Genomic DNA, 15076 nt, shown 5'->3' with positions numbered 1-15076 from the left:
TCCAGGTTGACAGTTCTCCTCTCAAGATGATAATATGTTTTGGGGAAATCAAATGAAATGATATATTTCAAAGCACTTAAAAAGCTACAATATAAACACACACGGACACATACACACACAACTCACAAATGCAAATTCTTCTTCCCATCCTTGGTTTTATTTTCCCCGTTGAAATAGAATTTTATTAAGCCTGACAAAATGATAAATTTGCTTTTGTTACTTAAAGTTAGTGATATTTGGAAACAGGTCTCAATAGAGAAAGCTAAATGAACAGCTATTTTGAGAACAGTCACATTTGGGCGAGTCAACAAGGCGCAGAGAACACAGGCGCCATGTTGGGTGGTTTCCAGATGGTGGTGGGATGACGACGACGACGACCGTGGTGAGGGCGGGCCAGGCCAGCGCAAGGGAAAAAGTTGTTTTCTGCATTGCACTGTGTCAGCCAAGCAATGAAATGCCAGCTCAGAGGATTCTGGGGCTCTGGGCAGGTGGCATCTTGTTGTGAACGACCAGAGGATGGATGGCCGAAGTGCCCTCGTGGGGCGGGCACATGTAACTTTGGATGGTTTTCTTTCAGCCCGGCCATCATCACCTCAAAGGTGATCCCAGCTTGTCTGCCATCCCCAAATTATGTGGTTGCTGACCGGACATTGTGCTACATCACTGGCTGGGGAGAAACCCAAGGTGAGAGAAATCCCGAAATCCCCACAGGAACAGGTTTAGACCTCTGGTTTCCATGAGAACATGTCCATTTGTGCAAATGTCTACCAGTGAGTGAGGTCCACCTTTCCTGATTTTGGCTGGGTTCCTGCCTCAGTCTCCATAATCTGTCGTTAAGGGACATGGGTGAGGGACGGGGTAGTGTTTCTCTGAGTCTCCTGGCCCATAAATTCAACGTTAATATCACATCCCCAGGTCAGTAGGGTTTTGAAGCAAGCCTACGAATTGAGGCTGTTCAATTATTTTCCATGTGAAGTTAGCCAAACCGAGCTCCCAAACACAGTGTAGAACAACAACAAAAATTACAGCAAAGCTGGTCTCCCCAAATACCCACAATCCTGTTGTATGTGTGGAGAGTCTGTTGGTGGTGGGACGGACTGACAGCTAGGGGAGAGGAAGAAAGGTCCTGGCCCTGGAATGGTATTTGGTATTGGTTGCTGGGGTGTGCATGAGAGGGGAAACGTTTATGCAGGGTCCTGTATCAGCACCCCATACTACATTTTGGGGACTCCGTCTTCTCTTTGTCGTAGGCCCTGATAGTAATTACACCCATCAGACTCAGGCCTCGAAACATTGTGAGGATGTCTTCGATCTCTGCCTCGCTTTCTCAGAAGTGTTGGTGAGGGCACAGAAGGGGAGTCAGGAGCCCTGCAAAGTAGGTCTGGCTGTGCCACTCGCTGGGCAAACTGGACAAGTCCCCTTACTTCCTTGTGCCACTTGGCCTGGAAGAACCTCATCTGTAAAACCTGGGTTTTCAAATTGTGCTTTGCACGTTATTCTTTTGCATTTGCTTTCCATTTCAAGACAGGTTTTGTGGTTTTTTTTTTTTTAAAAAGGTTAAAACTACTGGTCTAAATCACTTCAAATTTGTCTTCCTTCTTTCTGCACTTTTCCTACATTTGTAAAACCTCACCTCCTGAATTTTGCACGTCCCCCCACTTTCCATACTTCGGGGTCTGTGAGCATCGAGAAGGAAAGGGAAACGTCACAAATGACGCTGTCACAATGGGTGTGACAGGCCTTTCCAGCGTTTCGCATTTAAAAAAATTTAAACACTGCAAACCCACAGACCCGCAAACCCCTATGACTTCGATGTGTTTGTTCCCGTTTTGCAAATGAGGAATCCGAGGCTGCAAGGAGGGCAGGGCAGTGTCCTGGGAAGCGCAAGCACACAGCCCTTGTGTAGCTGGACCTTGAACCTGGGCGGCCTGACCCCTCAAAGCCCATCTGCTGTTTCTTCTGGTCCACTCACCACCCACACTTTCCTAACTGCCGACCTGTGCTAGGCTCCCCCATCGACCCTGGCCTCACCCTCGCGGCCACGGGGAGAAGCCCATTCTCAGTACATTCACTGAACCAGGAGAGTCCCAAAACAGAAGTCAGTCCTGTTTATAGATTTTCTTATGTCAATAATCACATCAGATCAGTGTTCTTAGCTTCTCGGTGTGAGGTCAAAACTCACCAGTTCTCCCCTTTGGTCTCCAGACTTTCCTTGACTTTGATATTTCCAAGCAAGGTAAGCGTTCAGGCCCAGGGGCTCATTCAGGTTAGCCCCTTGTCAGCAATCGCGGGCTGCTCTCCAAGCTCCTGCTTCCTTCTCCCCACAGGCCCTGAAATCAGGGCTTCCTCCCTAGGGGTCACCTTCAGCCTGCCGGCCCTCGGAGGTGCCATCTTGACTGTAGCCACAAGATGGCAGCACTTCTGCCCAGACCACATCAATTTCCAGTCCACCAGTGGTGGATTTTGTCACCAGCATCAGGATGTATCTTGCTCAGAAAGCAGTTTCAAGAGCAAGACACTTGGATACATTAACTCTCAGCAAAAGATTCTGAGAAGGCCGGTCCCTCCACACATCTACTCAACTCAGGTAATGCGCGCCCTACCCAATGCTTCCTCAGGCGCTTCCTCCACTGCAGCCCTGCTCAGCCAGGGCTGGGACAAGCCTCTCCTTCCCAAATGCTGGTCCTCTTACGAGGCTCCTGTCAACTCTGGATCCAGTGCCAAGCTTCCCAAACTCAAGATGGCTATCCAAACATATTCAAAGTCTTTGGAGAAGAAATAGCACCTCATCCCTTGGCTGTTCGTGCTAGCAAAGGTGTTTTTTTTTTGCAGAACGCATTAACGTTGGGCTTGCAAAATTGGAAAATTGATTATTTGTGAAAACACGGAGACATGCCCGGGAGTTTCTATCTGGGAAAGCAGCGTTTCCTCTGGCTATTTTGCAAGTGTCCCACTTTGATTTACCAAAGTGGAAAAAAGAAAAAAGCAGTTTTTCACAAAAGAAGAAATACCACAAGTAAAACAAGCACACGGAGAATGTTTACTCTTCCTAATTGGAAAAGAAATGCAAATTAGGAAATGAACGAGGACAATTTCCAACTATTAGCAAGTATTTTAAAAATAGTAAATACTCAGAAGTATGGGGTGAAGTGGCCTTTTATTTTCCTAGTGAAATTTTACGCAGTCATCCCCTTTTAGGAAATAATTTGGCAATGTTAACTGGGAGCCATAAACATGTCTACATAATTTCTGGGAACTCAGAGCTAAGAAAATATTAAGGAATATAAATAAAATGCATGAACAAAGAAGTGGAAAGTTGGAGGCTACTGTAGGAGCCCGGGAGCAGGGGAGTGAAGAATTGGAGCAATGACATCACAGACCCAAGTTCAAATCCCAGCTCCTCCACCAACTGGCTGGGTGATCTTGGGCAAACTGCACGGCCCCCCTCCCAGCCTCCGCTACCTTCTCAGTGAGACAGGAATGACAGAAGCGCCTGTTTCATGGGACTATTGTAAGAGTTAAATGAGATACACCACCTCATGAGCCTATACCTGAAAAGGCTAATTCCAGTACATGACAGCTATTCTTCATTTTTATATCGTGGTCAAGTATCTATATAACGTAAAATTTGCTATTTTAATTGTTTTGAAGAGTATGACTCAGTGGCATTTAGTGTAGTCAGTGTTCTGCAACCACCACCCCTGTTTGCAGAACACTTTCCTGACCTTAAAAGGAAACCCCCACCCCTGAAGCAGTCACTCCCCATTAAAATACTAATTATGAAGACTGCAGCGTTCTAAGAAAGCCCTTATTATATAATGCTGTGTGAAAACAATCAAGGTATAAAATCGTGCAATATGATGTAAGTAGAATAAAAAAGCATCTAAAAGAAACTGAAAGTGAATAGATGTTATAGTAACACTTGTATTTCTCAGTCTCTCTTTACATATTGAAAAATATTTCTTTTTTTAAAAAGATTTTATTTATTTGACAGAGAGAGCGAGAGAGCACAAGCGGGGGGAACAGCAGAGGGAGAGGAAGAAGCAGGCCCCCACTGAGCAGGGAGCCCGACACGGGGCTCGATCCCAGGACCCCGGGATCATGACCTGAGCTGAAGACAGACGCTTAACCATCTGAGCCACCCAGGCGCCCCCCAAAATATTTCTTTATGGTTAAAAAAAGAAACAAAGATAACAACATGTACCCCCAAACACCGTCAAGAAACCCAGATTATTAAATCCAGGTCTTGGGAACATGAACTCTTATATAATATCTATACCCTCAAGGGTTAAAAGGAAAAGCATTCCAGTCGTATCAGGAACTGACCTCTTGCTTTATACAACCTCACGGACAAACAAGAGATCTGTCACCGCGCTGTGTTGTTCTTGTGGGCATGTTTGGGATCCAGTATAACCATTTCTTTAATCTCTTTAAACACAGGCACCTTTGGCGCAGGTCTCCTCAAGGAAGCCCAGCTGCCTGTGATCGAGAACAAGGTGTGCAATCGCTATGAGTATCTGAATGGAAGAGTCAAATCGACAGAGCTGTGTGCTGGGAATTTGGCTGGAGGCACCGATAGTTGTCAGGTAAGAACCAAGTCAATCTTCTGTCTTGGCCTCTTAGATATTTCAGCCCCCAAACAGCAGATTCCGGAAGTCTGTGTCAACTGCAGGCTGCCTTCCAAATGCTACCCAGAAAGATTTTAGGTCTGTCCCTGCATTCAGATTGAGATCACGGAAGGGGATTTCTTGGGCCCGGAGTTCCAGATCGGTGGTGAGGGAGGAGTTAACGTACCATCGCTGCCACAGGCCATGCATCCTCTGGGGGGCGTGCTGCTGGAGGGGGCCCAGGTGGTGGCCTCTCTAGCAGGGAAGCCAGGGAGCGTGTGAGACAAAGACCAACTGCACCCCCTTTGCAATTGCTTTTGGGGTTTCCTCTGCCTAAGAGAAGCCCCAAGGCAGGAAGGGATGAGTGCAGCATTCACAAGGGAGTTTTTGCCCAGGAACACTAAATGGTGTGGTTTTGATAAATACACTTTGTTAAGTACTGAATACAGCAGATATTCAAATGATCTATTAATAAGTTCCTTTCTAATTGGAATAGAATGTTCAAATCCTGGGAAAACTTACATTTGGATAATAGAAGGATGATACCCCATAATAAAAGGATGGTGGTTTAATCCTCACATGGTTTTTTTTTTTTTCCCTCTCTCTGTATAGGGTGACAGTGGAGGGCCTCTGGTTTGCTTCGAGAAGGACAAGTACATTTTACAAGGAGTCACTTCTTGGGGTCTTGGCTGTGCCCGCCCCAATAAGCCTGGTGTCTATGTTCGTGTGTCAAGGTTTGTTACTTGGATTGAAGGAATAATGAGAAATAATTAAGTGGATGGGAGACAGAGTGATTCCTCAACATATCTAGAAGCTGGAACACGGGTAGGGAAGTCAGCGTGCTCAGAAATAACTGACAGTAATCAAACTAAGACACTGTACTTACACCATCCACTGACAAACCTCAACGTTTTTTAGCGTTATCGTGGATAAATTTTTCCTGTCCATGGACTGTTGCACTCTGTAATAATAAAGTAACACATCTATAACATTTGTTGAAAATAAACCCTGTCCTTCCTTTGATTTAATTTTTTTTGAGCTTCATTGTTTTTGTGTTCTTCGTTTATCCTACCAATTTTAAATAGTGTAACTCTCACAGACTTAGGTGATTTCTCTCTTTCTCATAAGGCATAGTTGCCAAAAAGGATCAAGAAGCCTATAAGATCATAGAGAAGAAAGCAGGGCAGTCCCAGTAAGTCATTCATATATTTATCTTATCTGCAAAAGATGGCTTGACATACATGTTTTAAGGTCTTTATTCCTGACACTGAGATGAATGTTTTCAAAGCTGCAGCATGTATGGGTAGTCATGAGAACAAATTCTATTCTTGGGAGTGAAATCTGTTACTGACAACTTGACGTTAGCCCAGCACAGGGGATACTGGGCAGAGAGCCGCACGCGCGAAGGGAATGGGCATTGCAAGTGTAATACAAGACCAGTAGGGAGGCTGAATGCTATTCTGGGTCACATCTGAGTCTAGGAATGGTACCAAGAGCCCACGAAGGAACAACGAACATATACTGAAAGTGGACCGCTTAATTTCCATTGCTAATTGGCTGCCCAGATAGGAAATATGCACTGCCACGTGGGGATAGAGTTTTAGAGTGACAACGTTCACAAGGAAGAGAGAGAAGAGACACCGATGTTACTTGACAATTTAAAATTCTTTATTGTTACCAGAACCAAAATATCAACTCAAAGTACAATTCCAAGGTGAGCGTATCAAGGAGGAACAGTCATCTTACAGCAGAGAGAGATGCGAAGGGAGCAAAAATGCATGTGTGCATGAATAAGGGGGGACTGCAACATTAAGTCCTCAAAGAGCGGTGCTTATTTCATTGAAAAACCAAACATTCATATTCAATTCTGTTGTGCTTTAAGGGTTAAAAAGCTTAGCTTACAGTAGGCACACACAAGGTACATATTGTCATGTGTTCGCGTGGAATTTTCTTCTTCGTTGGCAAGATTTCCCTTGGTGCCCATTTTGTCTGTCCACACAAAATAGTTCATTAAAAAACTCTGCATAAGATATGTACTGAATCTGAAAATACAACAAATATAACAGATAAAGCAGAACAACAGAAAAATGAGAGCATATTTGCATTTAAACTCCATATTTCAAAAGTCTCAGTAACAAAAAAGAAAGATCAAATCCCTTATTAGTGTCTATGACATCACTTATAAAGCTTCTGCTAATTCTTTTATGCATGGATATAATTGACCTTCCTTTTAAATTAAAATGTAAGCTTTTTCTCAAGACAAGTTAAAAAGGTCAAGATTGAAAAGGGTCAAGATCGAACAGTCCATGTTTTTCACTCTTGAACACATCCTAGAACTGAACTCACAAATACAAGATAAATATCCCTTTAAGATCAAAATTAAGACCCATGAAATCATTATCCATGGGTTTCGTTCAAAAAAGAGCTGAGTGTGTGGCTTTAGATGTTCACTAAAGGAGGACCCAAACTATCCCGAATCATCGCAGGCCCAAAACCGACTGACGAAATAATAGAGCCAAATCCTCAAATTGGACAGCGGATTTGTTCCTAATGATGGAATCAAGCCTGAACATGCCGGCAAGCCCAGATGCTGCAGCAGCTTACAGAGCTCAAAATGAGAAGAGAAAGGAAAGGCTCGGTATCATGTGGCCCAATTCTGCCTCTTCATGAACAGGATTTCCAGATCTTCATCCTCCCTGCAATCTTCAGAGCCCTCCGGAAGGAGCTTCAGTTCTGCTCAGGTCTGATGAACCCATTTCTGCATCCTGTTCCCAGATGCCCACTTGGCACATCCTACCTCTGTGATGGAGCAAGCAGTCGTGAGGATTTGGGGAAGGCTTCTCTTGTCCCTCTGTCACTGAATGGGTGGGAGACACTGCTCCAGCTTCAGAAAAAAACTCAGGGGGAGCTGTCCACAAACAGGCTCTTCGCTAAAGCAGCCACATACTGTGTTCCCAGAAATGTCAATAGCACTCTAAATCCTAATTCATCCCACATTATATAAAAATACTCTGGATAGTTTGAATGTCTTTGTACAGTATGACAAACACTTGGAGCATAACGTAGCTGAAATGGACACACACACACGTGTCTGCAAGGCACATCGGTTCCTTGGGAGGGGTCAACCTAAAGAGCTCCTTCCTTTTGTCTTTGGTAGGGGGCCTCAAAGGTGAGAACTGGAAACTTGAGTTTTCTTTTTCCTGCCACATTTATAGGTATATGGACTAACAAAACAAGAAGAAAAGAGAAAGTCCTTATGAAATATTATACAACTAGTTCCAACAGAGTTTTCTTGCTACTACTCACCAATAAAACTGGTTTTCATCAAACACACTCATGCATAACTTCTCATAAAAACCCAATTCAAAGGTAATGAAAATGACTGTCTCCTGGAGTTTTTGTTTGTTTGTTTTTACCTGTTTCAGTCCCTAGGCAGGGGTTAAGTAGCATTATAGCATTTAAGTTCTTTATGTGACAGGACGGGATGCCACCCACCCTGACGTGGCCCCCAAACTCGAATACAAACCAAGCAATTGTCTAGGAAGACACAGTCAGCAAAATGTTCCTCTGTTCTGGATGAGGCAGGACCTTACAATGGCATAACGCTCAAGAGGATTTCACACAGTTTTAACACCTTTTATAAATTTCTTGGGCGCCTGGGTGGCTCAGTTGGTTAAGCGACTGCTTTCGGCTCAGGTCATGATCCTGGAGTCCCTGGATCGAGTCCTGCATCGGGCTCCCTGCTTGGCAGGGAGCCTGCTTCTCCCTCTGACCCTCCCCCCTCTCATGTGCTCTCTCTCTCTCATTCTCTCTGTCTCAAATAAATAAATAAAATCTTTAAAATAAATAAATAAATAAATTTCTTAATTTTGATTGACAAAATGGCAAGATCTTAAAGAAAATCTTCCATCTCACTCCAAATTTCAGGTAGCATTGCTCTAGAGTGAAAACTAGGAAGAGCTTTGGGTGAGAAATAAGCCATTACTCATCACTTGATTTCCAAACAAGCTTAAGAATCTGTTTGGATGACTTCATGGGGCAAATGTCCCCCAGTCCTCTGACTGGCCAGTCCTGTTGTAAGTCAGCTGCTGAGACATGAGCTGATAGTTTTATTTTAAATACACTGATAAGTCTTTCTTAGGCAGGTTTTGGGATGATTTAAGCAATCGTACTTTTCAAAATAACATCAAGAAACAGTACAATAAAATCCAATGAAATCAGTATATAAGTTTTAAAGGTTTGGTAAAAGACTCATGAGACTCTAAGCAATGGTTGCCTACCTCTGGGGAGGTGATGACACCACATTAAAGGAGAACTTGAAGAGAAAACATCAAGTAGTATACAGCATAAAACAAGAAAGGCACACAAACAACCAAGTCACATGTGCCCCCTGGACAGCGTCAATGCCACTCCTGGCATGGAAAAGTTGTGAATCTTTCTCAGCACAAATTTCCTAGTATTTAAAAGAGTGAGGATACGAATTGTAATTGCCCCAAATCATTTTGAGTATTAAGTGAAAAGACTTATGTGAAACCACCGATCATACAGGCACTTAAAAATTGTCAGCTTCTCCCCTGTTTTCCATCTATGAGTGAACAGTGCCAGGAGGTTATCACATTTCAGTCTTCTTATAAATATTTTTGATGCAAAATTTTTTAATATTTAGGGATCCACATCCTCAATTTCTAGGTCTTTATTTAGACAGCTGATTTTATTTTAAAAATTAGTTGTTATGTTATTTTTTGAATTATGCAGATATTATAAGGCCATGGGTTGTAATTAGAAAATAAATCAAATAATACAAAAGTTACAGAGGGTAGAAGTGATGTCTTCTTCCCAATTCATTTCTAACCTTAAAGGGTCTATATTATAATATTAGATCTTTTGCTACACATTCTCATGTTCATATCCTCTTTTTATTATGAAAATTTTTAAGCAGAGGAAATTAGAAAGAATTTGTGTTGTGTGAATTTTTGTTGATATAATTCTTCATGTTTATGTATTGGTTGGATATTAACTTTCCTTGCACACGAGTTAGATGCTCTTCTCTCTCTCTTGTAATCCCTCTCTCTTTCTCTCCTTCCCAATCTTCTATCTACTTTTATCCATCCATCCACCCATCCATCCACCCACCCATCCATTCACCCATCCACCCATCCACCCATCCACTCATCCATCCACCCGTCCACCCATCCATCCACCCACCCACCCACCTACCATCCGTCTATCCATCATCTCTCTCTCTTTTTCCATCCTCCATCTTCCCATCTAGCTACACAGAGGGGTTGCTATTGTTTTGATTTTTTAATAAATACTATAACACACTGTTCAGCAACTTTTCACTTTGTGATCCATCTTGAAGATCTTACCGTGTCATTCCACACAGATATATCTCAATTCTTTTAATCTCTATGTAGTAATCCACACCATGAACACATTAGCATTTTCATAATCAGTTTCTTACTGATACACATGTAAGTTATTTCTACTTTCCTTTAGATTGTTTCTGAGTTTTAACACCTTACTTAGACATGTTTCCCTCTTCATAACCTCATTTAAAAAATAACACACATTCTTTTATAGTTTTGCTTTTTTTATATTAACCTTTCTTTTTTTTGTTTATTTATTTGAGAGAGAGAGCAGGAGCCAGAGAGAGAGCACGAGCAGAGGGGAGGGGCAGAGGCAGAAGCAGACGCCCCGCCGAGCAGGGAGCCCGATGTGGGGCTTCATCCCAGGACCCTGGGATCATGACTTGAGCTGAGGGCAGATGCTTAACGACTGAGCCACCCAGGCGCCCCTTATATTAGCCTTCTAAATCAAATGTGAATTTTCTCCCTAGGCTGTGAGATGGGAATTAATATCATTTCCCCCCCGTGAGTGTTCAATTTTCTCCGTGGTATTTTTTCCTCAGTAGTTTGAAATGCTGCTTTTATTTAAGATGCACTGAAATTCATACAATACCTGTCAAGTTTTTCTACATCGTCCACTGTTTCTGGCAAGGCAATACCCTTGGTTTCGGGCAAAAGCATCACGAGCCCACCGCAGACTGATGCCAGGATACCTACGGAATCGGGAACAGCAGTAGAGCCTCAGGAAGGCACAGCCAGCCCCTGTCGCCCCTCCCTGCTCACCCCGGAGCAGTTTGCTCACCCCCCTTAACCAGCCCTCACCAGCAGCAGCCCTCGGGTTACCCTAACCAGCTCTCCCGTTTCCCTCTGCCACTATTTGAAGTGTTCCCTACTTTCCTCGGACGCTGTGCAGCCCCATCACCCCAGTACTCTTGCCCATATCCATTCCTTCACCCCCCAAACAATTATTTAATGGGTGCCTAAGGGCCGACCCCTCACAGAAGACCTCACCTCCCGCCTCTCAGGGAAAATGGCAGCCACCAGACAGGAATCCCCTCAGCTTCCTTTTACTGACCAAGAGCTTTACTGCATGCTCTCCGTCCCTTTCCTTATTGGGCCATGTCACACGGTCAGACTTGTGGCCACTGCAGCCCACCGGCCATCTCTTAGAGGCTTTCCGGGCTGCTCCGTGTAGCCATGAACCCCCTCACTCCAGTCGGTGGAAGCACTGAACCGGACGCAAGCCTCCCACCGTAGGGACCCTTCTAGCCACCTCACGGGATCCTCCAGTCACCATCCCCGCCTTTGCTGGTCTTTAGAGCCGAAATTCCGGAAACACCATCCTTCCCTATTCTGTCCACTTATGCTGGTGAATGTTTACCAACCAACTGTCCAGAAAATAAAGCCCCGGCTTGTAGCGCTTGCCGATCTCCACGGTGCAAGGACACTCGCCGTGGGCATTTCACGCGAGTGCCACGACACGACTGCACAGGGCGCTGGGAAGGGCTGCGCGGGGACACCCTGCGTAGAGCATTGCCCCAGAAGGATACACGAGACAAAGGTAACCTGAAGGACACCCGTGACCGGGAGACGTAAATGGGTTTTGAGCATTTATTACCTCTGTTTTTAATCTATTTGATATATGTGTTTTGATAACGGCCAGGTTAACAACTGGGCTCCAACACCCCTGAAAATGCCGCAGCGGGCCTTGGCAGGTGCGTGCCGGCCAGCTCCAGCACCAGCACTCACCCCTGCGAGTCAGGCCTCACGTCCGCCTGCTCTCTCTTGGATCTGCCCCTGAGCACCTGCCCTGCTCCCTCCAGCTCCAGACCCACTGGCTCTGCTTCTGGGGCCCGGGTCTCCCCCTTTGCCAGCCAGGAATCCCACCCTCCCACCGCCCTCTGGCTCTAGCAAGCCCACTCACTCATCCCTCTCGCCGGTTTTACTTTAATGTATTTCTCGAATCTCTCCACGCCCAGCACTCCGTGTGTCATCGCCCTCAGCCCAGCCGCCAGGAGCCCCTCCCTGATGAAACTGACTCACCACCAACACTGTCCCCCTGCAACCTATTTGCAGATCGGACTTCTAAAATGCAAACCTAGCACTGTCAATCCCAGCTTAGAGCTCTTAGCTTCCACTGCTGTTTGGAAAGAGAGCAAACCGCAGGGCAGGGAAGACCCTTCCTGATCTGGCCCATGCCTGCCTCCCAGCTTCACCTCCCTCCCTGCCCCAGCGCACACAGTCTCTGTCCTCTAACTGGCCTTCCCGCTGCCCAGAGCCCCAGCCCACACTCCCCACGTGGGGAATTTCTGCTCGCCTCAGATCTCAACTACACATGCTTCCTTCCTCCTTGACTCAGGCAGGTCAGGTGGCCCTGTGCTGTGCTCCCCACCCCCCCCCCCCCCCGGGCACCTTCTGCTTTCTGGATTAATCACACAGTGATGTGACCAATGGCTCGGAAGTGTGGCTCCCTCCGCAGCCAGACTCTGCAGGAAGGGCCGGCTCTCCCAGCACTCGCTGGAGGCCAGGCCGAGACCTTGAAACATGGCTCCCGGACCGCTTTTGGTCGAACAATGGCACTCTCTTTGCTTTCTCATGCTGGCCACAGAATCAACACTGAGCTTGTTTATCAGATCCCATGAAATAATTTGAAATAATCTTGTACTGAGTTCAGTGGTGTCAAATGGTTAGAAGCTTTACTATCCCTAGCTAGCACTGTTAGGGATTTTGCATTACTAAGGATGTATGTCCTCATGGACTCAATATTTTCATTATAATTTAAACTGTGGGGCAATACGTGAAAAACTTCTCTGCTGGGAGTAAGGACGCAGCGGTGGAGGAAGAGTACGTGAGAAAGGGGCCCACCTGTGTTCTTCCTTGCTGAGGAGAGTGGAGGCGGGTGTGCGACCCAGGCAGAAAGGTTGGAACAGCACTTGAGAAGCGCTGGATGGAATTATCTTAAGCCCCCTGCCCCTAAGCTATGGTTCTATCCCCTCATGCGGCCCGTGGAGATTGAAGTAGGAAGCAGGGTATGAATCTGAGGGCCAGCACAGAGGTTACTGGCTACTCAGGCAAAGGATTCTGTGTCCTCTGTTCCTTCTGCACAGCATGCTCCCATCAAAGCAAATGAAGATATGATCTCAACAGATACAGAACATTTAAAAATGTAATTACTGTTTAGGCTTATTTTGAAAAAAACCGAAGGTCCAAATTGGTCCCCCGAAAATTATTGGCTCTGTTTCCCAATACATAAGACTTTTATAGTACTGGAATTTAACTCAGAACCTAAACAAAGAAAGCTAAATTGAACATGACTCATCAGGACACTTTAAAATAAAATAAATTAAAAGCATTTAGTGTTTCACATGTCTTCGCAATTGGATGGGCTACTCAAAACTCAAGTGGTTGTCATTAAAAAATTAAATGATCTCATTAATAGCAAACCGAATAATCACTATAGAGTTCTATCAATACAAAGAATATGGATGAAGGGATTTAGGAATAATGTATAAAACGAGTTCTTACCAAAGATGATAAGAGGTAGTTCTAGCCAAATGGCCGCTAGCCGGAAGAGCAGAAACGGGGCTATGATTCCCCCAAAATCACATAAACCTGAGCAAAGAGAAACTCCAAAGTTTCTGTAGAGTAAAAAAATTGTTTTAAATAAAAAATATTTAACTATATTCAAGATAAGTAAAATATTCAGCTATATAAGTAACAAAGACATTTTAGTAATATTTCCCATTTCTATAGTTTCTACCTCTGAAAACTGCTACGACTCCCATATTCTAAGCAAACCACTTCCATTCTGCCCCATTTCACACCTGGGCAAAGCTGAATCACAGTGAGGACGGTGAGGTGGACATCATCCCACCGGTGGCTCACTCTGCAGCCCACTCCATGATGCTGATGTGGCCCCTTGGCACCCTCACCTGACGGTAAGGTGTGCCCACCAATATTCCCCCAGGAAAGGAGGCCAATTTGCAGCCCATGCACACTGTTTCACTCTGTCCTGCATTCATCAGCTGCGCACAGCGGCAAGATGTGGAGTGTGGTCAGAACAGAGGCTGTAGCCTTTAAACGGGGTGATGCTGATGAAGACAGTTTTAACCCACATCTAAGCGAGTACTCTAACCAGATTATCTGATCCCACAAAACCACAGCTGTGTATAAAGATACTGGTATGAGAAATACTTCTTTCAAAAAATGCGGAAGGTAGCAATGCAGAAAGCAGCCATAACTCAAAGCACCTCTTCTTTCCCGACTAAATTCAGCCCAGGCTAATATATCACCAAGTTAAGGAAACTATTTCATGGCTCTTACGCCAAAACGTTTGGCTGCAGAATTACTTAGGAGAAACCAGACATATAGGTTGGAATTACCGTAATGTTGTTGGGTACAATTCTGAATTTACCAAATAAACAATTTCAAAGGCCATGGTTATCCCTAGTCTTCCCAGGGTCGCAACTGTGGTTCTCAACCAGGGTATTCCTGCGAACACAGAAAATTTGGAAGCAAAGAGTTAGGGGTCTGCTTTCAACAAAATATCACAAAACAACAAAAGGCATTTGCTTAGTGTTCTCCTGGGACCTAAGTCTTTGCTAATTTTAAGCATGAATGACAGATACCTCCTAATATTGTAGCCAAATTTTAACAGCAACAACAACCACCAGGATGATAGCTAATATTTAGGGTGTTAGTCACCTTTCTGAGCAGGGCTAGAGGATGGGAATACGATTCAAGAACCATTTGTTGAGCAGCCACCAGACTGAAAAGACAGTGTTCCAGGCACTGTTTTCCTAGAGGGCCTGAGTGCACTGGCTGTTTCTCTGGAAGGTGGTCTTCACTTGAGCCCTTGAGAACCATTACCGAAGCCTGGTACCCATTTGTCCTCTCTCCATTCCCTCCCCTAGTGATAGCACACAGAATAGCTGTTCCTAGCCGACCAGGAGAAATCGACATGAAGCTGATGTTGGTTTCTGGAAGGTAGCAAAGGCTTTGAGGACCAGAACCTTTGGAAGGGGACATCTAAGCCTTGTGTTATCACTAGAGTGTATGTCCCCGCATCTTGCTACTTACCCCAAGAAATCATCCAGAAGGAGCCAGATTCTTTTTTTTTTT

General features: G+C 44.8%; 2 protein-coding genes across 4 annotated transcripts in view; one reads left to right on the top strand and one right to left on the bottom strand.

The window, feature by feature from the left end:
• PLG (plasminogen) overlaps positions 1-5635 on the top strand; it is a 38634-nt gene extending 32999 nt beyond the window's left edge. The window contains exons 17-19 of one of the 2 annotated variants that reach the window (XM_006734280.3): positions 578-684; positions 4441-4586; positions 5220-5635. In XM_006734280.3, the coding sequence (XP_006734343.1) occupies positions 578-684; positions 4441-4586; positions 5220-5381 (415 nt within the window). In that variant the 3' untranslated portion in view covers positions 5382-5635. Of the gene's footprint in view, positions 1-577; positions 685-1250; positions 1587-4440; positions 4587-5219 lie in introns of those variants that run through there. The other variant, XM_031029207.2, reaches the window with a different exon arrangement.
• A 618-nt stretch (positions 5636-6253) lies between these two features.
• SLC22A3 (solute carrier family 22 member 3) overlaps positions 6254-15076 on the bottom strand; it is an 87922-nt gene continuing 79099 nt past the window's right edge. For both annotated transcript variants that reach the window (XM_081829266.1, XM_081829268.1), the window contains exons 8-11: positions 14338-14446; positions 13481-13593; positions 10569-10668; positions 6254-7831 (exon numbers count right to left, since the gene is read on the bottom strand). In XM_081829266.1, the coding sequence (XP_081685392.1) occupies positions 7771-7831; positions 10569-10668; positions 13481-13593; positions 14338-14446 (383 nt within the window). In that variant the 3' untranslated portion in view covers positions 6254-7770. The remainder of the gene's footprint in view (positions 7832-10568; positions 10669-13480; positions 13594-14337; positions 14447-15076) is intronic.

This window comes from Leptonychotes weddellii, chromosome 8 (genome assembly GCF_054177405.1).
Source record: "Leptonychotes weddellii isolate Sample4059 chromosome 8, ASM5417740v2, whole genome shotgun sequence".
Taxonomy (NCBI): domain Eukaryota; kingdom Metazoa; phylum Chordata; class Mammalia; order Carnivora; family Phocidae; genus Leptonychotes; species Leptonychotes weddellii.
The sequence above is the reverse complement of the archived record's forward strand: the minus strand, read 5'-3'. Positions and strand labels throughout refer to the sequence as shown.